The sequence below is a fragment of the Capricornis sumatraensis genome, chromosome 16 (assembly GCF_032405125.1).
Source record: "Capricornis sumatraensis isolate serow.1 chromosome 16, serow.2, whole genome shotgun sequence".
NCBI lineage: Eukaryota > Metazoa > Chordata > Mammalia > Artiodactyla > Bovidae > Capricornis > Capricornis sumatraensis.
Genome location: NC_091084.1, coordinates 6,472,505 through 6,495,834, shown reverse-complemented (window position 1 = coordinate 6,495,834; position 23,330 = coordinate 6,472,505). Strand labels below are relative to the sequence as shown.

Genomic DNA, 23,330 nt, shown 5'->3' with positions numbered 1-23,330 from the left:
GTGGGTCAAATAGGCTTTGAAGGACTAGTCTTAGAACTAAATGGGCTGGAGTGACTGTTTCTATGGGAACAATAGGTTTAAGTTCCAAGCAGCACACATATGAATGGACTTTGGAACACAAATGCCCCTGCAGGGTTCCATGAAGCCAAGCAGCAGGCACCGAGGCTGGCAGACGGCCCCCAGACCGGTGAGTGGCTGCATCTCCCAGGGAGGTGAATGCACAAGACACTACGTCACCAGAAGCAGCCCAGCCATCCACGGAGACCAGCTCCAGTCAAGCCAGCGAGCTGCCCGATGCCCTCTGTCCATTCGGCCCTCCTGGGCCCAGGCCATGCTGCTCACAGTCTATTGCGTGCGGAGGGACCTCTCCGAGGCCACCTTCTCCCTGCAGGTCAGACCCGACTTTGAGCTTCACAACTTCCGTGTGCTCTGTGAGCTGGAGTCTGGCATCCCCGCCGAGGAGACCCAAATCGTCTACATGGAGCGGCTCCTCGTCGAAGATCACTGCTCCCTCGGCTCCTTCGGCCTCAAGGACGGCGACATGGTCATTTTACTGCAGAAGGAGGCCGTACGGCCGTGCTCCCCCGAGCGGGCAGCTGGCCTCTGCCGCATGGAGCCAGCGGGGCCTGCCCTGCCTGGGACGTCCAGCTCCCGGCCACATCAGCGTGCCCAGTCAGCCCAGCACTCCAGCCGCCGCGGCTCTGGGGAGAAGGCAGGCCCGGGTCAAGGGCTGGACAGCCCGGCCCTGGTCCGGAGCATGCTGCTGTCCAGCCCGCATGACCTGTCCCTGCTGAAGGAGCGCAACCCTGCCCTGGCCGAAGCGCTGCTCAGTGGAAACTTGGAGAGTTTCTCCCAGGTCCTGATGGAGCAGCGAAGGGAGAGGGCGCTGAGAGAGCAAGAGCGACTGCGCCTCTTCTCGGCTGACCCATTCGATCTGGAGGCCCAGGCCAAGATCGAGGAGGAGATCCGGCAGCAGAACATCGAGGAGAATATGACCATAGCCATGGAAGAGGCGCCGGAGAGCTTCGGCCAGGTGGCCATGCTCTACATCAACTGCAGAGTCAACGGGCATCCTCTGAAGGCCTTTGTCGACTCGGGGGCCCAGATGACCATCATGAACCAAGTCTGTGCCGAGAGATGCAACATCATACGGCTGGTGGATCGGCGGTGGGCTGGGGTCGCTAAAGGCGTGGGCACGCAGCGAATTCTCGGCCGAGTCCACCTAGCGCAGATTCAGATCGAAGGCGACTTCCTACAGTGCTCTTTCTCTATACTGGAGGAGCAGCCCATGGACATGCTTCTCGGGCTGGATATGCTCAGGAGACATCAGTGTTCCATTGACCTTAAGAGAAACGTGCTGGTGATCGGCACAACTGGCACACAGACTTCCTTCCTTCCTGAGGGAGAGTTACCTCCATGTGCTAAGTTGGTAAGTGGAATGGGACCAGAGGAGTCTTCAGATAAGGAAATAGCAAATGCTATTAAACATTCAGTCATGGATTCGGGGCGGAGAAAGCACTGAAACAGGCTCTATATATGCTATCACCGTGAGGGAGTCTCAAGCCTCCGGAAATTATAAGACATGAGCTCACTGGCAATGCAATCATTAAAAACATCAGTAACCACTAAACCTGGCCTTGGGACTAAGTTCTCAGAACCATCACTATGTAAACTGTGATTGATCTCGGTCCATCCATTTTCCTTATCCAAAAATCACTGAACCTTATCCTGAGAAGGCTCTGGAGGCTCAGACTGATTATCAGATAATCTATGAAAGGAAAACCATCCTCTTTGGAGACGCTGTCCAAGGATATTATAGGATGGCTTGTCCAAACCTGTTACTCTTTTGAATAATTTCCTGGAAAAAGCCATTGCTGCAGATGCTACAATGCACCTATGCAAAATTATTTTACATCAGCAGTAACGATTGTATATTTAGGGGAATACATTGATTTTCATAGACCTCCTCCCCCCTTTTTTCTTTTTAGGAAAGGTACTAGATATGGTTGGTCAGTTGTACTCAAGTTGATTAATACATATAAATGTCTGTTTGGGGTATTTCTCACTTCTCATTTCTCCACATTCTCACATGTGGAGGAATGCTCACTGCAATTCATTCTAAAAGGCTATTTCTGCCATACTTGAGAGCGTGAATTTTTCTCCCAGGATGTCCTAAAATAATTTCCTCCTCTACATTCCAAGAAATTCTGGTAATAAAAGGAAGGCAATCAAGTAGTTTTTTTTTTTTTTTTAAATTATGCTTCTTGGGAACCTAGTGGTTAAATTGTGGTGGGAACGAGAGTCAAGGGCAGGCAGTGTCTAGGTCCCTGGATTATCTTTCTGGCTTTATATGTTAAGCTGTTACAACATAAGTATGGTTTGAACAAAGGGCTTCACTTTTAAAATAACATCTGAAAATTTCTGAATGAGATCTCTAAGGCCGCATTAAGCAATACGGTCCATTCTGACAAAGCTACTCTCCATTATGGGTGATAGTGAGAAATGGAATATTCCAGACTAAATTACAATCCATGGCTCTAACACCTCAGAGAAAAGCTTCAGCTGCCTGAGGCCATCAGACTCACAGAAAATGTATGAGGGCAGTAATCCATAATGGAAAGATTGAGGCCAAGGGGAAGAAGGGAATGACAGAGGAAAAGATCATTGGATGGCATCCCTGACTCAATGGACATGAATCTGAGTAATCTCCAGGAGATAGTGTAGGACAGGGAAGCCTGGCATACTACAGTCCATTGGGTCAATACAGACATGACTTAACAACTGAACAACAACAATTCATTAAGACTAGTATTATTAACAGAACACAGGGTTCAAAGTAAAAAATATATTCTGATCTTAGCTCTTTATTAGGCAAATCAGTTCACATATAGTATACCTCAGATTTCTCGTCTATAAGCTCTTTCAAATGGGAGAGTCATTTTCAACTACTAAGACTACATTATGAACTAGGATAGCCTTTATTTGTTTTCCCAACAAGATCTAAAGCCACCTGAAGCCCTTCCAAAGGCGATGGGAAAAAATTCCTACCCTGGAATTCTCCCTTTCTTGATTGGCTTCTTCATTATATTTTTATAGAGTCTCCTCTTTCCTTCCAGCTATCATCAATTTGCCTCCCAGTATTCTTCCTTATCCCCTGGAGAAGGCAACGGCACCCTACTCCAGTACTCTTGCCTGGAAAATCCCACAGATGGAGGATCCTGGTAGACTACAGTCCATGGGGTCACAAAGAGTCAGACGCAACTGAGTGACCTCACTTTCACTTTTCATTCTTCATTATAGAATTCCTATGCTCATATCATTTTCCCAACCTTGTCTACATTTGCACCAAGGATTTACATCTGGGCTTCCCTAGTGTCTCAGTTGGTAAAGAATCTCCCTGCAATGCAGGAGACCCAGGTTTGATCCCTGGGTTGGTAAGATCTCCTGGAAAAGGAAATGGCAACCCACTGCAGTATTCTTGCCTGGAGAATTCCAGGGACAGAGCTGGGCAGTTAATGAGATTGCAAGAGTTGTACACGGCTATCTGACTAATTTTCACTTTCACTTTATATCCACTAGAGTTACTAAAAATGACCAATGAGTAGTCTTCTTTTCTACTTTTCTTTCTAATTAAGTGCTAAAGACAAAAGTAGGTGACAAAGTAAAGGAAGAAATTCAGAGTAGAGCCAGGGATCAGCAGTTAAGTGCCAATGAAACATGGGAACTGACCTGATAAATGCTTGGATTCCTTCATGGATAAAAATTTGCAAACTCCTCAGTATTTTCTTCAAGACTCAGCTTTCAGATCCATTTATACGAAAAACATATCTCATTTGCACATGTCACATGGGGGTGACCAAGGTTGAGTATACTGTGTATCAGGATATCTAACCCATGAAAGTCAATCAAAAATCACCAAGTATTTAAATTAAAAAGACACTTTGCATGATATCAAATCCCATCACACACAGTTGCCTTTCTCAGAACAAGGTCACTGCTAATGTAACTATGATGTTTTTTTAGGACCAGACTCAAGTCTTTGTTTTTTGTTTAGAGTTTTGGTTTGAATTGAACTCTATTAATCCATAACTTCCAATAAGTTGGTTTTCATTCTTCCCTTTGTCAAGAACACATTTCTCTGGCATGAGACAACCTTTTTAATATGGAAATAAATGTCATCTGAAATAGTCTCTTTTATAGGCTTTCACCAGATTCCTTAACTGTTCCTCACTGGATAAGTTTGGAACCACTTAAAAATTTCTGTTGCATTCCTTTGGACATATTCCAGCTTTTAAAAATATTACTTGACTAGGTGGACTGGTAAATTAAAAATACTTTCATTGAACTGAAAATAAATTATCTCAAGGAAAAATCAATAAAGAGTTAATTAGTTAAGCAATGTCCTTGCTGGTACATTTTTTAAGATCATTATCTTTTAAATCAGAAAGTATTTTGAAAATTAGTTTTATGGATTTAAAATTTTGACTCAATCCTGTGTACATGTGAATAAATCACAGTCAGTTAAATTTTAAATGGACTAGTTTTAGTAAAAAGCAACACGTTTTGCATGTCTCCTATGTAAATCAGGAGCTACGTAAGGTACTTTACATATACTAGTATTCTTAGCCCCTAGAACTGACCTTCAAAAAGGTTATCATTGACTGTATTTTACAGATAAGAAATTAAAGGCTCAGAATTATTGTGAAATATTCAAATGCCTAAAGCTTACCTTTTTTAAAGTTTTTTTTGGCAGCAATCTACATTTTAAATTGTGATCCTGTTTCATATTACACACACATATACACACATGCAAAGCACACACACATCTATCTTTGAAACAAAGAGACTCGAAGTAGTATGAAATGTTTAGTCTTTTCTTAGTCTATTTCTTTTATGATTAAAAAAAATAAAGAATAAAAAAGTTGTATTTTATTATTTTAAAAACATTTTGGACATGTCCCACTAACTATACCCAAGGTATCCTGATCTGCAATTTGAAACACACTCACCTCCTAGACTGCCTGATTCAAGTCTAATTTCAAATGTCATGTTCTTTCTAAAATGTGACCTTGTTCACATGATCCATTTTAATTCTAGATACTGGTGCAAACTGTTAAAAGTTTCATTTTATAAAGACTACCAAAACACTACAAGTAAAAATGGCAACGCAGTAGTAGTAATCAGAATACACTCAGCAATATTTACTGAATATGCATGAAATAAGCCCTGCGCTAGGCTTTTATAAGCGTGAAAATGAATAGGTAGTTTCAGACTTCAAGGTGATTACAACTTGGTATGAGTAAGAGAGACAATCTTGTAATCCACTAAGAACAAAAAAGGTAGGCATGTAATCCGTACTATTTTGGTGTCAATGAAGGAATACATTTTAATTGGGGAGTTATTTTTAATATAACTAAGCAAGCCAGCGAAATGTACTTTTAATGTGTCTAAATGGCCAAAACTGATGCTGGGAAACACAAACATAACTTCCCTCCCAAAGTTCAGATTGCTATAATATACAACTTATAAATATTTAGTCTTGGGAATTTGCTACCCAAAAAATAATGAACAGTTCTTCATTTTCTTTCTTCCCATTAGAAATCATGATAAACTAGACCACATGATGAATCAGACATAATGCCTTTAAAATAACAAGCCATTTTAAAATTCCATCAACCACTTGCTTTCTCAATGCCCAAACACTCATCTTACCTAAAAGAAAATCCGTCTTGTTAATAAGCATGCATTTGAAATTACAGCAATGTATTCTGCTGCAGTTAAACTGGAAGACTGATAATATTTGATATTAGTAGAGCGTATATATTAACAAAATTCTAACTTCTCTCTTAAAGTATCAAGTCATAAAATTTCTCTTGCTTCTGGAAGAGAGTCCACTCCCCCAAGAGAGAAAGGCAAATGAATATCTGCATGTATGACTTCATCTTAACTGCGGGTGTTAAATGTTGCCTTTTTAAAGAGAACATTGCACTTCTTTCAGAGGTCATTTGCTGACATCCAACATTCCATAAAGAAACACTTGAGTAAAGGATGAGAAAGCCATCTGGGATTCACACCAGAAAACTGCTGATGAAGATATTAATCAATGCTAACATTTATAGTGATTCTTTGAGATAAACAAGAGCCTGGAAAACCAAAAAAGAGGAACAAAGGTAAAGAGAAATAAAGGAGGATGAAGGGGAAAACACACAGAAATCTGGGCTGCTTTTAAACAATTCTTTCTTGGTTTAAGTATTCTTTCATAAAGTAGGTGGGGACTGGGCTGAGATTAAGGATTGGTTACATTTCCATAATTCTTCATCTATCATTGGAAGGTTATCTAAAAATGAAAATATTTTCACATTAGAGCTTAAGTCAAACTTGCTTTTGAACTCCATCTTGTTTGCATATTTAGGTCTATCTGTTAGAATCTTAGAGTTTCTACGGTCTATTTTCAGAAAAATGGGGTTCCAGGTCCTGCTGTGCCCTCTGTGTACTTACAGCCTGTTGAGATGGGCACACCGGGTGTGGTTTTACCTCTTATTCCTGCACTGAGTGCATCTGACGATTGTGGCTGCTGCTTCTTCATCCCCATCCCTCCCCCTCCTCCTTTAGAGAAAGACTTGTATGAATCCAGCTTTTATATATTCTAATGAGTAAGGTTTATTTTAAGAATATCATTAGAAATATCACAAGGCAATTTCTTCCTATGTTAAAGTCCACAGGAGGCAACATGGGTTTTGCTCCACACAAGAGTGAAGTGTATATTTTCCTACTGTTGATATATTGATGCTCTGTCCAAATAAAATAGATGATAATTACCAGCATAAGCATATTCTAAGTAAAATAATCACTTAAATCCATCAAAGTCTTACTCAACAACATCAGTCACCACTCTAAAAGCTTATTCTACTGGTACTTTGCTACAGAGACCAATTCAGATGAAGAGAAAAAATAATTTAAGATTACATTAATTCACTTATTCTCTCTTCCAAACTCATGTCATGTTTAGGGATTTGATTGGCTTATCATTCAAAAAGTATCATTCTTTGCATTCACTGCTGTCACTAAAAATCTGATATAGATTTTTAAGAGTCTTGCCATTGTACTCTATCATTCAGAGAGACAAAGGAAATGTAAATTATAGCCTTAGCCTTTAAATTATCTTTAAAGTCCTGTTAGAGGAACTGGAAAAAAAATACAAAGTAAGTAATGCAGAAATATTTAATTTAGTGCTGCATCATGAGATACAGAGTGTGAGTTCAGGGGAATGGACCGCTTCTCATTTGAGATGCTGACTATAACAGGGCAGGAGCTATTGGACACAGTTTTATTGAGCAGCTACTCTAGGAAAGGCACCATTTTAGAGACTGGATTTTCTCGATGCAGGAAGAGTCTTCTGATGCTCACCTGGTACTCTGAGATGCAGTCAGACATACAGGAAAATCTGTCACCTCCCATCTTTGACCCAAGTAACACAACCAAAGGTAGCCCAATTCTCAGGCTGAACCTGAAGGTGAAATGTGTGGTCTGTTTCTGCCTTAACTCACAGTGGCACTGAACCCCCCTTGCTTCCTATTAGGAGCTTAGTCTTGGAACATGGTTTGGCCACTGTAAACAAACACTTCTCTCAAAAAGGTTGAGGGCTTACACAACAGATGAACAACTCGTGACACAGGGAGAAGAAACTAACACCCAGAGATGAGTTAACTTGGTGGAGTATTGTCACATACTTTAACTCCAGGGCATAAAAGAACAGGGGATCTCAAAAACAATGAGATATAAACCAGATGGCAATTAAATTCAGGTTTGGGCATTTAAAAAACCTAGAATGGAGCCCCAAATTATTAACAATAATCTACTAAAGTGCTGGGATTCTCTGGAGTGATTATAATCTTGTCCATAATTATATCTTTAGTTTTCAGTATTTTATGTGAGGCAAACAGTATTTGCTTAATAAATTACAGATTATTTGAATGAAAAGAGACAAAGTTTCATTGTTATTAATAAGCTGATATAGAGAAGGTGTGACTTTTTATTTAGCTTAGTTTTCATATTAAAATATGTAAAGTAAAACTTAATCATATCTATATTATCTTTCTATAAATTAGAAAAAATAGGTTTGGGTTAACTGCATAGCTGATATTTATGTGTATAGATTTAAGTGTAGGTGAATCAAGAAACAAACCCTTAACCTGGTAAGGTGGGCTTTCCAGGTTGGGCAGTGGTAAAAATTCTGCCTGCCAATACCAGAGACACAAGAGACTTGAGTTCAATCCCTGAGTTGGGAAGATCCCCTGGAATAGAAAATGGGAACCCACTCCAATATTCTTGCCTGGAAAATTCCATGGACAGAGGAGCCAGGTGGGCTGCAGTCCATGGAGTTGCAGAGTCAGGCCCCGACTGAGCATGTGACACACAAGAGTGGTTTGACCAGTTCTTGCAGTAGCTAGATCACCCGTTTGTCTGGGACTGCCTTCGTTTTAAAACTAGCTCAGCATGCTGGCAACTCCCTCAATCTCAGGAAAATCAGAAAAGCTGGTTACCCTATAAATGTTGGAAGTGGATTTTTCATTTCTAGCCCATGAACGTGCAGTTGGCACCACAAAACAAGCTGTACTTTTAATAGGCCTGAAAGATCAATATTCCAGGTTATATACTCAAATGTTGAAAGCAGAATTTCTTAATCTATTTTGTATAGGAGAAATAACTTTATTTAAACTCATTCATTAAGTATTTCTACACTGGAATGTTAACCACTGAAAAGTATATGAAAATCTTTTTAAAATAAATATTGAAAGAATTTAATGAGGAAAACCTTATAATTTCTTTCAAGAAAGTGTACAATTTAACTGAAGTTCATGAAACTTTTTCAATTTTCAAGATTCCTTGGAAGTGGTATATATTTATGCAACTAAAAAAAATAAAATGAGTGGAGACTGACATCAGAATATGGGGGCATGAGATAAAATATTTAAATTATCTGGGAACTTGGAGTATCCTGAAAAAGCACTGATAAAATAAACTACACCAGTTTTTACACTTAGAGTGAAGATAGAGATAGATTAAATCTAAGTTTCAAAGTAAATCCTAGGTTTTGAATTTTTAAGGGAATATTTGAACAAAGGAACAGAAAAAAAAAACTTCAGAAAGAAGCACACATAAATAATGACATCACTTCCATGTGACATCCAGTTTAAAGTTTACTTTAAACTGTCAAAATACAATGAACAGCATGTCAAACAGGTCTATACAATGGGGAACAGTAAAAGATGAGCAGGTTTTTGATAAAGAGTTGTCCTTATAAACCGTAGATGAGGCCTAGAAGAAGCAGCTTTGCTGAGTACCTGGTTGAGGCCGAGACGGAGAGCCCAGGATTCTCAGGTAGAAAACGGTGCAGTGTTGAGGGGCTGGGAAGGAGTGGGAGATGGCCAGATTGTCACGCTGCTGTGGAAGCAGACATCGGAGGAGCTTCCAAGGAGAAGCAAGTTGGCCACTGACAGCGGGTACACCAAATAATTTGAGGAAAAGTAAAATGGTGAAGCGCCACCGGAAAGGACAATTCAACCTACGATGAGGGTAGCTTTTGCAGAATCAGAGAAGTTGATGGCATCAATGAACATCAGAAATATAGAGAAGGCAACTTTTGCTATCAGTTGAATCAATTCATTTCTTTAATAATTTTGATGGTTAATAACTTCCCTCTTACCCATATTATCAAGAATTTAGAAATGAACAACAGTAAGAAAAAAATAAGTATACTGGAACCAGTGTTTTAAGCTTCATTCTGTCAGAAATGATCGCATAAAGTGAAAGCAACAGATGGGCAGTTAGAGTAAGACAGAAACAAAGATATTCTCTGTTCAAAGACTGCCAACTGCCGTCACTTTGTCTCCAGAGCAGTAACTGACACAAAGCAATGTCATTGACATTCCATAAGCGATAGGAGTTTATGTGCCCATATGGCAAGGTTTCTACTGTCAAAGCCTCATTATACAATGATTCTTGAGGATCTGATCTGAAAGTGTCTTCATTAATTCAAGAAACTAAAACAGTGTTTGCTCTTCTCTAAGTGCTCAATCACTAGCAAACCTAAGTTTTATGAAAAGTGCAAAACATTTCACGCTATCTAACTAATGCTATATAAATATTTTGTTATTCAGGTTAATTAATTTTTAAAAAGTGATTTAGAAAAAATGCAAAAGCACTGTGAGTATACACTATTATATGCTTTTTCCTTTTGAAAAACATTCTAAACATATTTCAGGTTGTAGCTAAGTGCCATAAAGACACATGTGGAAGTCTTAAGATTTCATGTTTGGGAACACATGTAAGAATTAAAGATTTTAAAATTTAAAAAAAAATAAAATTAAAAAAAAAAAAAAAAAAAAAAAAAAGATTTCCATATGCACTATAACTTTCCATAGTTTGTGAGATTTAAAAAAAAACTTGGCAGTCAACAAAATGAATGGGTTTAAGTCCGGCAGGAAGTTCAGAGAATAGGTTAGTGATCAGTCTCCTTGGATGAGATGCTGTGGGGAACAGCAGAGGCGGTCAGATTGAATGCAAGTATGCTCACTATGTTCATGGACAGTTGGCCCCAAGGGTTCTACTGCAGAGCCAAGGTAAGTTTGCCTTAGGTTTGATAGTGCTTAGGAAGCACTGAGTTAGTTCAGCCTACCAAGCTACAAATGAACAAATTTAGCACTATTTCTGAGAGGACTATAGTGGCTCATGAACTCCATGTATAATTTCTCATCAGTGAAATTCTGGGAGTATTTCTCTTAAAAGAAGACTTTCAGAATTTGATGTAGCTGTATTTTAGTAATCTCACTTGATCTTTTATATAGGCATTCAACAGCTCTGTTTCTAGGAGACTCTGTCTTTATCTTGAGGGTGACTTACTCAGAGGAATCTGTTCAATTAGACCGAAAGAAAAATACAACTCTAAATAGGAAATATCAAGGGACAGATTGTTAAGAGAACATTTAAAATAATATAGCAGCAAAACGGGTAAAGTCAAACATTGGAACTCTGATTCTTATTCTGTCATGCATTTATTTTTCTGCTCTTCTACCTTAAATAAGCAAAGCTTATGCTTTTAATGTATCACTAGTTGTTATGTCTCCTACTTCACCTCAAACATTTTCTACCTCCTTGTTCCTCCTATGGTGTCCACGTAAATGGAAACCAGACTAAATGGAAGGTCATCAAAACCTTAACTGATAGCTAGGAAGATGTGGGTGTCTTACTTTATGTAAGTATTCTAACTCACTTTTAGCTCCTGAAAGACTATCCTTTGCTACTGATATAGACCATTCTTAAAGTTACCTTGTTTTCAGACCATATAAAACTCACTTGAGAGGATACTGAGACCCAAATCCAATGAGCTTCAAGTCATTCATTTGTGCATTCAGTAACTAGATACTAAGAGCCATAAATGCACCAGGTATTTATGCAAGAGTTAGAAAAATAGTGGTACACAAGAATTACAAAGTAGCTGACTTCCTGAAGCTTATTTTCCATTGGAAGTTTCAAACAATAAAAAAACATAACAATGTTAATACCTATAATTTACATAGTACTAGGTGACTGATTTATCCTAAGCATATGGTTTAGCTCATTTTATCTTCAAAACAGTATATAAGTACCAAACAATATCTCCATCTTAAAGGTTAAGACTCAGAGGAAAAGGAAGGTTAAGTTGTCCAAGGTCACAGAGATATAAAGTCCCTGCATCTAGGAATTAGCGATTCATAATCTATATATTTAATCATTCTACCATATTACCTCTCAATGACAGCAAGTAAAATATATATAAAGTGTAGTAAAGATATATGAACATAAGATTAAAGTATCAAAAAGAATAGAGAGCAATGGAAGAGGAGAGGGTTCTACTTTAGATAAAACTGTCAAGGAAGATCTTTCCAAGGAGATGATGCTAATATTTGAGAGGGAACCTGAGTGACGAGAGAGAGGAACTGTTAAGAAGATCTGGGCAGAGAGCATTCCTAGATGAAACACCCAAAACAAAGGCCCCAAGACAGAAGTGAACTGGGAGTGTCAAGGAAGGGCAAGGAGGTCAGTGGCTGGGGGGGAGAGGGAATAACCTGAAGGGGTTGGTATGCAAGGCCTTGTGGTCTAAATGAAGGGTTTGGAGTTCATTTGAGGATACTTACAGGCTTTTTAACCAAGGGAAGACTTTTGGTTTATTTGTTAACTCTTCTTTGGTTGCTCTGTTAAAAATAGAAGAGCTGAGGACTGGGCCCTTGTGGAGGCCAGGAAGCAGAGCTGAGGCAGAGTTGAGGTTGTGCAGGCAGAGCTGAGGTTGAGTCAGCAAAGGGGCCAAGGGAAAGAAATAAAGTGAGAGTGAAGTCGCTCAGTCATGTCTGACTCTTTGAGACCCCATGGATGGAGGAGACACCAGGCTCCTCCGTCCATCAGATTCTCCAGGCAAGAGTACCACAGTGGGTGGCCATTTCCTTCTCCAGGGGATCTTCCCGACCTGGGGATCGAACCCAGGTCTCCTGCATTGCAGGCAGACGGCCTACCCTCTGAGCCACCAGGGAAGCCCCAAAACCGTAAAGGTAGGAGGAAAATACAGAAATCACATCTAAGAAGCCAGATGAAGAAACTGCTTCCTGAAGAGTGGTGTAGTCACTGTGTCCAACACTGCTGGAAGGTTAGGAAGAGGGCTGGAACTCATGACTGGATCTGGCAAGGGGAGCTTGTAGGTAATGAGAGTGTGTGTGTGGGTGTGGTGGGTAAAGAAAGCCTAGTCTGAGGAGGCTGGCCAGCCCACCGGACCAGGGGAAGCAGAGAGAGCAAGTGCTGCCAGGTGTCTTAGGAAACAACCCTTTCAGGGATGCAAAGAAACATGGCAGTAGATGAAGGGGCCACAAGAGCATTCCTTTCCCTGTGAAGGTAACTGCACCTCTGGATATAGTGAGAATGACCAGTGAGAGGGAAACTGAGGAAGCTAGAGAGAACAAGGGTAACACAAGGGGCACAGTCCTCAGGTTCAGGGAGGAAGTGAGCCTTAGAGCAAAGAGTCCACTGTTTATGACGGGAAGCTGAGCAGAGCACACACGTGCAAGATGGGCTGGCAGATTTGAGGGTGTGAAGATGATCTGTTTCTCCTCTATCTTCCAGTTTCACAGTGAATTAAGGGCCTTGGTTAAGGGTGAGATGAAGGCAGGGAGTGTCAAAGGATGAAGCTGGGAGAGGGTATGAAATAGTCATTTTATGGCATGACAGAGTTCCTTAGCAGGCAAACTGGACAAGGAAAGTGGACACTTTGATTCCAACACCACTTGTGCCTCTTATTGGATATGCACTGGTATGCAAAACATCAGATCCCTCTCTGGGTCTCAGTTTGCTCATAAGCGACAAGGTGTAGATGAGCACCGCTCGGAGGCACCCACAAACGTGTTGGGTACTTTGGGTTGTCCTGGCGACTAGTGCCATTTAGAACTCCATGTCCAGAATGCTCCAAGTTCCTTGGTGCACGGAACAATCCTGTAAGAAAAATGACTCTCCCTCCCAAATCTCCAGCGATGCCCACCCCTGGTGAGAAACAGGGGGGGCCAAGGATCACACCAGGTGTTGTGCCAGGTCTAAGACACTAACTGTAACTTTAGGTGTTGATGTCAGAGAGAGCCAGCTCACAGGGATGGATGACACCATGTGTGTGCTCAGTCGTGGCTGTCTCTGCAGTAGACTGTGGTCCGCTGAGCTTCTCTGTCCGTGGAATTCTCCAGGCCAAAATAATGGGGTGGGTTGTCATTTCCTACTCCAGGGGATCTTCCCAACCCAAGGATCAAACCTCTGTCTCCTGTGGTTCCTGAATTGGCAGGTGGATTCTTTACCACTGAGCCACGCATATATCCAGTTAATTTATCACCAACAATCATCGCTCTTACCCTTGAGGTGTTTCTAGACTGAAAACAGGCTGCTAGCCAGACAAAATGAAAACATGTTGAATTTATTTTTTTTATTTTTATTTTTTTTAATATATATTTGTTTTAATTTTAAAATCTTTAATTCTTACATGTGTTCCCAAACATGAAACCCCCTCCCACCTCCCTCCCCATAACATCTCTGTGGGTCATCCCCATGCACCAGCCCCAAGCATGCTGTATCCTGCGTCAGACATAGACTGGCGATTCAATTCTTACATGATAGTATACATGATAGAATGCCATTCTCAGACTCAGAGAGAGAGGGAGAGGGTGGGATGATTTGGGAGAATGGCATTCTAACATGTTGAATTTAGCCTTGTTACTTAGGCCTTTTTAAGGTACTCATGAGCACTGACAGAATCTACAGATTACAGCCAGAGAAAGCAAGAGCCAGTACAGGGTGATCCAGAAATGAAAAATCAGCGCTCTGTAATTACAGAAAGCAGGGTCATTAGCTGTCACAATAATTAAAAGTTCTGCCAGCGACAGTGTCCAATAGTAGCAAAGAAAGCTTGATACCCACATCTTGCCAGTTTGGCAGTAGCATCTCACCACCATTAAATGAGAAAAAGTGATTTTGTTTGTATTGACCATTAAGGCCCCAACATGAACTGAGAATTAGTTGACAAGGACAAGGCAGTATTACTAAAGGTAATATATCAAATTCTACTCAGATGATCAATGGGGTGCTGCAGGCAGGGCTGCTAGTGACCTTTCTGGTTGACACCTTCGTTACTGATTTGTAAGAGGAAAACCAGCATGTAGATGGATTTGCAAAACTGATTCTACCTTGGGAGTCTTTCCAAGTGCAAGCTTCCAGCATCACAGTAATAACTTAAGTAGAAAAGAATAGAGTGTCCTCAGCAGGACTCAAAATTCAAGGCAGGCAATTATGCAGTCAGATAACAGATAGATAGGGAACATTCTAGGTGAAAATCTTAAGTACTGTGATGGTGATTCCTTGGGGGAAAAAAATCAGTGATTACACAGTTTCTCAAATAGTTTTATCACTGACATTTGTCATAAGAATGCCTGCCAGATATTATAATTACTGCTTCATCTATAGAATGTAATCAATACAGTAAAAGAATACAAATAGCCAATGTGCTTTGTTTGATCTTTCAAAAATGTAAAAAAAAAAAACTTTTAGTGCAACTCATATAATATAAAATTCATATAGCATAAATTAACCATTTTAGTAGAATTATTCAGTAGCAGTTAATACAGTCACAATGTGGTGCAACCACCAGCTTTACCCAGCTTCAGCTCCAAAAAGAAAGCGTAATATATATGAAAGAAAGCCTGTCCCCTCTTTCCTAGCCTCTGGTAACCACCAATCCATGTTTTGTCTCTATGGACTACTCCATTCTGGATATTTCAGTTAAATAGAATCATACAATATGCAACCTTTTCTGTCTGGCTTCATTCACTTAGCATAATGTTCCCAAGGCTCATCCACCTTGAAGCATATATCAGTACTTCATTTCTTTTTATGGCAGAAGTCTATACTTATAATTACAATGTTATTCAAAACATGGCATGGAGCTACCTCTCAGTTCTGAGTGCCAACAATAAGCAGAACCCAGCAGAAATCCAGCAAAACCTACCTTATCTTAATTACTGTAAGTCTTAAGGATAGAAGAGAAAGGAAAAAGAGCTTATTTTATTAATTTTACTATTAGGAATTCATGAAACAGAAGATGGTACTGTTAGAAAGTCTTTTCTTAAGTGACACTTGGATCTTTACTAATAAGACATAGTGCTGCTAAGTCGCTTCAGTCGTGTCTGACTCTGTGTGACCCCATGGATGGCAGCCCACCAGACTCCCCGGTCCCTGAGATTCTCCAGGGAAGAACCTGAGATTCTCCAGGGAAGAACGCGGGAGTGGGTTGTCAGTTCCTTCTCCAATGCATGAAAGTGAAAAGTGAAAGTGAAGTTGAAAGGTTGTTGTTGAATCACGCAAAGATGCCAGGATTCTTGGCCCCGAAAGAGAAGAATTTAATCTGGGCCCAGAGACGAGGCTTGATCGCTCAGAGCTTTTGTGTAATAAAGTTTTATTAAAGTATAAAGGCGATAGAGAAAGCTTCTGACATAGGCATCAGAAGGGGACAGAAGGAGTACCCCCCTGCTAGTCTTCAGCTGGATGTTATATAGTCACTAGCAGTCTGTTAATGAAAGAAAGGAATGTCTTAAAACTCAGAATGGCACCAGGCCCCTCACCCATAAGATGCATTTTGGGATAATCTTGGCATCAAATGGTTCATCCTGGGCCATAAAATGATTAACTTGAATCTTGAAAAAGGGCAGATCACCACACAAATAGTTTCATTTACACAGATTAGAGGAACAAAATCTGAGTATAACATACTGGTTTGTCAAGTAGGTTCTCAGCCAAAAGGCGGAACCAATTTGAAGACAGAGTTTGGGGTAAATGCGTAGTACATTAGCATAGCTTAAGATAAACATTTTCATAAGAAAAAGGCATTGGTTATCTCTAGGTTTGAGAATAGTTAACTTCAGGTGAAACCAGGTGTCATTATGGAAACACAGAATTTTAAGAGAAACCGCTTTTTAAATTTGTATAGAGACGGAAAAAAATATCGCTAGTTTGTTTCCTCGTGCCACTTAAGAGAGATAAAAATGTCTGATACTTGCAGGCTATTTCCTCCGTTTGGAGACCCCTGGCCTTCCTGTCTGTTACCCTCTCAAAGTCGCTCAGTCATGTCCAACTGTTCGCGACCCCATGGACTTCAGCCTACCAGGCTCCTCCATCCATGGGATTTTCCAGGCAAGAGTACTGGAGTGGGTCGCCATTGCCTTCTCCAAATAAGACACAGTAAAGATGCATTAATTATTGATGAGCTGAAAGTTTTGGAATTCCCTAGCTAGGATGCAGAAGATGCTCAGTAAATGGTTGTTGAGTAAACTGCAATAAGAATCAAAGAGAGTATGTGGGTCTTTTGGTATTTTTTTATTTGTTCTTTTCTATCCAACTAGGGCTAATGCAAGGTGGCTGACATGAGCAAGCATGTCTTTCTGGTGTCGATCAGATTGATTCTCAAAGTTGATCAGATTGATTCTTAAAGATGACCCTGCTTCTAAACTGGTAGCCTGATCCACACAGGGGCTGATGGAACAAGTTGCTTTTGTATGAAATGTCCTGAGTATGCTATAGAAAAAGTCAGAAAGGATTTTTCTTTTTCTTTTAAAAAATCTCCATCCATATCCTGTGGGATCTCCATTCAGCCTATATCTAGCACAGAATTTCTATATTTTTTTTATTCACTGTCAGCCACAGTGAGGTAATTTATGAGATAGAATATTGTTCTTAACTGTGATTTTCCACACTATTATTTTAAATCAAACATTTCTGATTATTTGGTTTATATGCTTTTGATTTAGTTGAATGAATACTTTATTATGAAGCGTGGAATGGTGACCTGCTCTTAAGAAGCTCAGGTAAGATAGTAATCTAACTTTAGTTCTTAATGATAAGTTTGAGGGATAAAAAGAGCCCTTTTTGTATTGCAAGGGTTTCAGAAAGAATACTAAGAAGTTGAGAGTCCATTTACAATGTATAAATTTTCCTCCAAGGAGACATTATTTTGTTCTCTCTTGCATTTCAGTTAGGGAAAAACACTATGCAAAATATCTGAAATTTACCTCTTTGTGTCTGCCTTTCAAATATCCGTTAGGTAGGTAGAATAGGGAAAAGGAGTCCAAAATGGCGGTGGCTAAAAGACAAGGAAGGGAAAAGCCCGCAAAAATAGAACCAAAGAAGGTCCAAGGACCTGAGTGAGGACCTCAGGTAAAACAAGCAACACTCCTGGCTGGCCCAATTTACATAGGACAGGCCCAGGGAGAGATAAACATATAAATAGAGGAGCCAAAGCTAGCTTGCTCTCTCTCTCTCTCTCCCATGCACTGGGGCACTCTTCTCCTCGTGTCTGATCGACGTGCCCTCATGCCTTGAAGATGGATTTTCCTGCTATCTTCTAAATAAAATAGAGCTGTAACACTGAGCTGTAACACTGATTTGTCTAAGAGCTATAACATGGTCCATTCGAGACCTGAGAGCTATAACACGGTCTATCCAAGACCTGAGAGCTGTGACCCGCCGAGGGGGCTTTAATGTCCGTCACTCCAAATCTTTGTTGTGATGAGACAAAGAACTGAGGAACATACACTCGCGTGACATATCTATTTTTAAAACTGTGACCACTTTACTCACTTTACTCACTTAAGTGAGATGGTAATTTCCTGCAGAAATTAATAGGTACTTGAAAATCTTGTAAGAATATAATTAACTTACTACAAAAATGGTCCAGGTTTGGTATACTGTTCCTATGGAAATATGTTAAATAACTGTAATAGGTACAAGCTGAAGATAAATTATTTGCATCCTTTAGTGTAATTGCAGTCATCTGTAAAACCAATTTCAGCCACAAAAAATGAACTTTTGAACCACATCAGTTATTTGGAATATAGTTTGTAATGGACAATACAGAACAAGAAGCGCATATATTCAATATATCAGGATTTTATAAACACTTGCATAATCCAGAGAAATCAAACCAGATATGATTTTGAGATACAAAACAACACAGGTCAGTGTAAAATTTGATGAATCTATAAAATTGTTTGGAACAATGCCATACTCTTTGGAAGTTTCTAAATTTCAGGGCAGTCTTGGTTGTGATAGTACTTTGCCACGTAACAGAAGTAAAAGACATCTACAATATAGCATGAGTCAGAGCATGTAATGTCTCTACATTTATCAAGGTAAATGATACACAAATTATGAAAAGAGCAAAAGAGGCCAGAAAAGAGGAGTCATGGTGCTTTTCATGAGATCAACTTGCTGGAAACCCACACGTCCACCACTCCAACACAACACAGTGAGGCAAACAGGTAGTCTCCAGGGAGCTCTATATCAAATACTGCAGTGGCAAATACTGCCATACATGGGTTACATGTTTATTTCATGAATGGACTCTGACTAATGGGAAATGGTTACCGAGAAGGAGGAAAAAAGCTTCATGTTGCTGGGAAATAAATCTGTTTATTTGCATAATATCCTTCATAGTCTATTTGTCCAATGTTCTTAACCATATATATACTGTTGACCTTTAATCAGTGATGTTGTTTCAGTTTCTTAATTCTACCTGATGTTGGTCAAAAGTGATTAAATAATCTATTTCCCCTATTAAATATGTGGTAATTTAAAAGAAATAGGGCAATCATAAGAAAATAAGCATATGCTTTGAGCAGGCAATTCATACACATATGTGAGAAATGGATAAAAAACATATTCAATCATGTTAGGAATAAATTAGACATATGAGCAATGAGGTATCAGTTGCAACATTAGGCTGGCAAAGTCTTTGGTGAGGGCACTTGGAGCAGAAATGGAGAAATAAGATGCTGAAGATTAAAGAGGCAATGAGAAAGCAATGGCAGCAAATGTAGAGAATGTTTTCAGGTTGTTTAGATTCAAAGGAAGAGTACCTCCTGGAGAGGAACAGATGGGCAGAAGAGCATTTATCTGCTTTCAGATGGGAGACACCAGAATAAGTTAAAATGCAGACGGAAGCGACCAGTAACTTTGAGAGACAAAGGATTCTGATGTGGTGAGCATCTCGGAGAGGCGGAGATGACAAAGAAGGCCTTAGGCAGCCAGGCCTCAGGAAGAGCAAGTACCTTAACATTCCAAAGCCCAATTTCTTAACTTTAAATTAAGAACAACAATATCTGTAATTTAGAAAAAATATACAAAGAGCATCTGACATATAAAAGTTCATTTCAATTAAAAAATCTAACACAAACACAACCTGTTACTACGCAGTAGAAATGGCGACCCATACCAGTAGTCTTGCCTGAGAAATTCCATGGAGGAGCCTGGTGGTTTATAATCCATGTGGTCACAAAGAGCTGAACACAACTGAACACACACATGCACATACCTGTCACTACCAGCAGCTTTTATACAAATATTATATATATATTCAAAAGCAAATTTTCTGGTAGCAATTCACTTAAAGAATTAATTATAAGGAATTGGATGCTTGGGGCTGGTGCACTGGGATGACCCAGAGGGATGGTATGGGGAGGGAGGTAGGAGGGGGGTTCAGGATGGGGAACACGTGTACACCCATGGCGGATTCATGTTGATGTATGGCAAAACCAATACAATATTGTAAAGTAATTAGCCTCCAATTAAAATAAATAAATTTTTATTTTAAAAAAAGATAGCAAGTAGAAAAAAACTCAATGGACATGAGTTTGAGTAAACTCCAGGAAATGGCAATGGATAGCGAGGCCTGGCGTGTTGCAGTCCATGCTGTCACAAAGAGTCAGACACGACTGAGCTACTGAACTGAACTGAATATATATGCTATGTTATTTAATATACGTAACATTTATATTTATATATACATAGCACAAATATATATATACACACACAGACACATACACACACACATATAAATAGTCTGGAAAGTGGAGCAGACTCAGCAGCAGGTATTTATCAGGAAGAATGTAGATGTTAGAATGTGGGTTTGAATTCTGGCCCTCTCAGATTCTGCTGCTGCTGCTGCTGCTGCTGCTAAGTTGCTTCAGTCGTGTCCTACTCTGTGCGACCCCATGGACTGCAGCCCACTGGGCTCCTCTGTCCGTGGGATTCTCCAGGCAAGAACACTGAAGTGGGTTGCCATTTTCTTCTCCAATGCATGAAAGTGAAAAGTGAAAGTGAAGTCACTCAGTCGTGTCCTACTCTTCGCGATCCCATGGACTGCAGCCTACCAGGCTCCTCCATCAATGGGATATTCTAGGCAAGAGTACTGTAGTGGGGTGCCAGTGCCTTCTCCGCTCTCAGTTTCTAGCCCTTCCTTATTCATTCACTGCTCTATGTCTGACATTTAGAATAGTGGCTGGCAATAAATATCGTTGAAGGAATACATGAATAAAGTTTTCTTAACTTTTTATATGTGCATACTAAATCACTTCAGTCATGTCCAACTCCTTGAGGTCCCATGGACAGTAGCCCATCAGGCTCTTCTATTTATGGGATTCTCCAGGCAAGAATGCTGGATCGGGTTGCTGTGCCCTCCTTCAGGGGATCTTCCCAATCCAGAGATCAAACCCACATCTCTTATGTCTGCTTCATTGGCAGGTAGGTTCTTCACCACTAGAGCCACCTACAAAGCCCAATACTACTTCTAAGTCAAGTGTGCTACAAGGAATAGAAATAACATATTAAAGTAGTACTGTGTCTGGGCCATAACTGGAGCTATGAGGCAAATATCAATCTTTAGTAAAAATAAAAAATAATTTGAGGGATTAACAGAAAGGTTTAATGAATCAGAACTTTATTATTAAAATCTAAAATATACCATTAATGTGATTACTTGAAAATATTTTTTACTTGAAGAAATTTTTCCAATTTTTACTAAAGTGACAATATTGATGTATTATTTCCTCACTTTAAATCCTTTGAAGGTGCCAACTACAGTGATCCAACGTGCTACAGAAATTCTACTGAAGCACAAGTATAATAGCACCGTTGCCATAGAAATGACATTTCTCTCCTTTGAGTTTGAATGTGCTTCCTTCAAGAGAGAAAACACATATTCACTCACACACACATAACACTGAGAGTAATTTCTATTTTTTATTAATTTACTTTTACCTTTCAAAACAATATGCCTAATAAAAAACAAAAATCAACAAGCAGAGCCAGATTATTCACCACAACCTCCAAGTTAATAGATTATAACATGATATAAAATTGTTAAAAACACACTTATCCAAAAACCGACTGTGGTTTTTACATATATAAATCTATTAAAAAGTAAAGATTTTTCAAATGTAGATGGAAAAGAGGGAGAAAGTAATCCATGTACATGTCAGATTATCTACAAACATGAACACCTCACATACCCCATCTGTGTCTCTCTCATATTCTTTTATTTTTCGCCCTGTCCTGGGCCATCCTGACAGGCCTAGAGGATGCAAGGCAGCAGCTGGTAGAGCTCTGGTGGCAGAGCTTAGCCACACCTGGCCCACTGTGGCTCCCCAGCTGGTGCTTTGTGTGCACCACTTTTCTATATCCTTCACTTATGTTGTACATAACAATATTAAATATTTCTTTGCACCATTAATTTTTATCTGCACATTCGTAGTGAGTTGCATAGTATCCGCAGAACAGATATGTTCAAGTCCAACCCCCCAGGGGCTGTCAATGTGACCTTATTTGGAAATAGGGTCTTTGCAGATATAATTAACTTAATGATCTTTGAATTCAGGGTGAGCCCTGAGATTAACAACTGGCATTCTTACAAGAGTAAGGAGGGGAAGACCTGGTACCCAGATACACGGGGGATGTCCACATGAGAACACAGGCAGTCACTACATCCTGGAATGATGCAGCCACAAGCTCAGGACCACCAAGGACTGTGCAAGCCGCTGTGACAGGGCCATGAAATAGATGCTCCCTCACAGTCTCTGGAAGGAACCAACCCTGATGACACCTTGCTTTCAGACTTCTGCCTTCCAGAGAGAGTAAGTTTATTTTGTTTTAAGCCAACGAGTTTGTGGTAATTTGTTACAGCAGACCTAGGAAACTAACACAGCCTTCAACAAGGTAAAGAAAGTGAAGGAAACTGACTTTTGTTGAGCACTGACTATGCACCAAAATCCACATTGTTTTGCATTTCATCTCATTTAATCTCACAAAATTCTGAAGAAAAATAAAATTATTCCCTTATCCAGGGGAAGAATTTAAGGCTCAGGGAAGTAACTTTCTCCAATATTATTACCACTCTTAGATTCTAAGTAGCAAATTAGATTCTAATTCGCACACTAATTCTAAATAATTATGGATTAAAGTAAGACATTGTTCAGTGACATTATAACTACAATGCAAAAGTGTTAGTCGCTCAGTCATGTCGGACCATTTGTAACTCCATGGACTGTACCCTGCCAGGCTCCTCTGTCCAGGGAATTCTCCAGGCATGAATACTAGAGTGGGTAACCATTTCCTTCTCCAGGGGATCTTCCTGCACTGCAGGAGGATTCTTTACTGCCAAAGCCATTGGGGAAGCCAGTAACCACTATACACTTTAGTAACAATGTTTTTCCTCTATACCATGACAGGAACTTCTAAGAAAACTCGGCAAAATTGAATTTTAAAAGTGATTTCTTTCCATATTTACATTTTAATAAAAAGGTTAAAACTATTATTTAATACAAAAGTCAACTTCATATTTATGTACTACTAATAAACATTTGGAAATCAAATTGTTTAATATTATCAATTATATTTTAAATTAATATTTAAAATTATATTTTAATATTATGAATTATATTTCAAAT

At 39.6% G+C, this 23,330-nt stretch overlaps 2 protein-coding genes across 3 annotated transcripts in view; one reads left to right on the top strand and one right to left on the bottom strand.

Annotated features, from left to right (window-relative positions):
• PDGFD (platelet derived growth factor D) overlaps window positions 1–23,330 on the bottom strand; it is a 280,131-nt gene that overhangs the window by 148,420 nt on the left and 108,381 nt on the right. The window lies entirely within an intron of this gene.
• DDI1 (DNA damage inducible 1 homolog 1) lies at window positions 332–1,522 on the top strand. The gene has a single exon (XM_068988118.1). It carries the CDS (start codon window positions 332–334, stop codon window positions 1,520–1,522), a length of 1,191 nt encoding a protein of 396 aa, XP_068844219.1.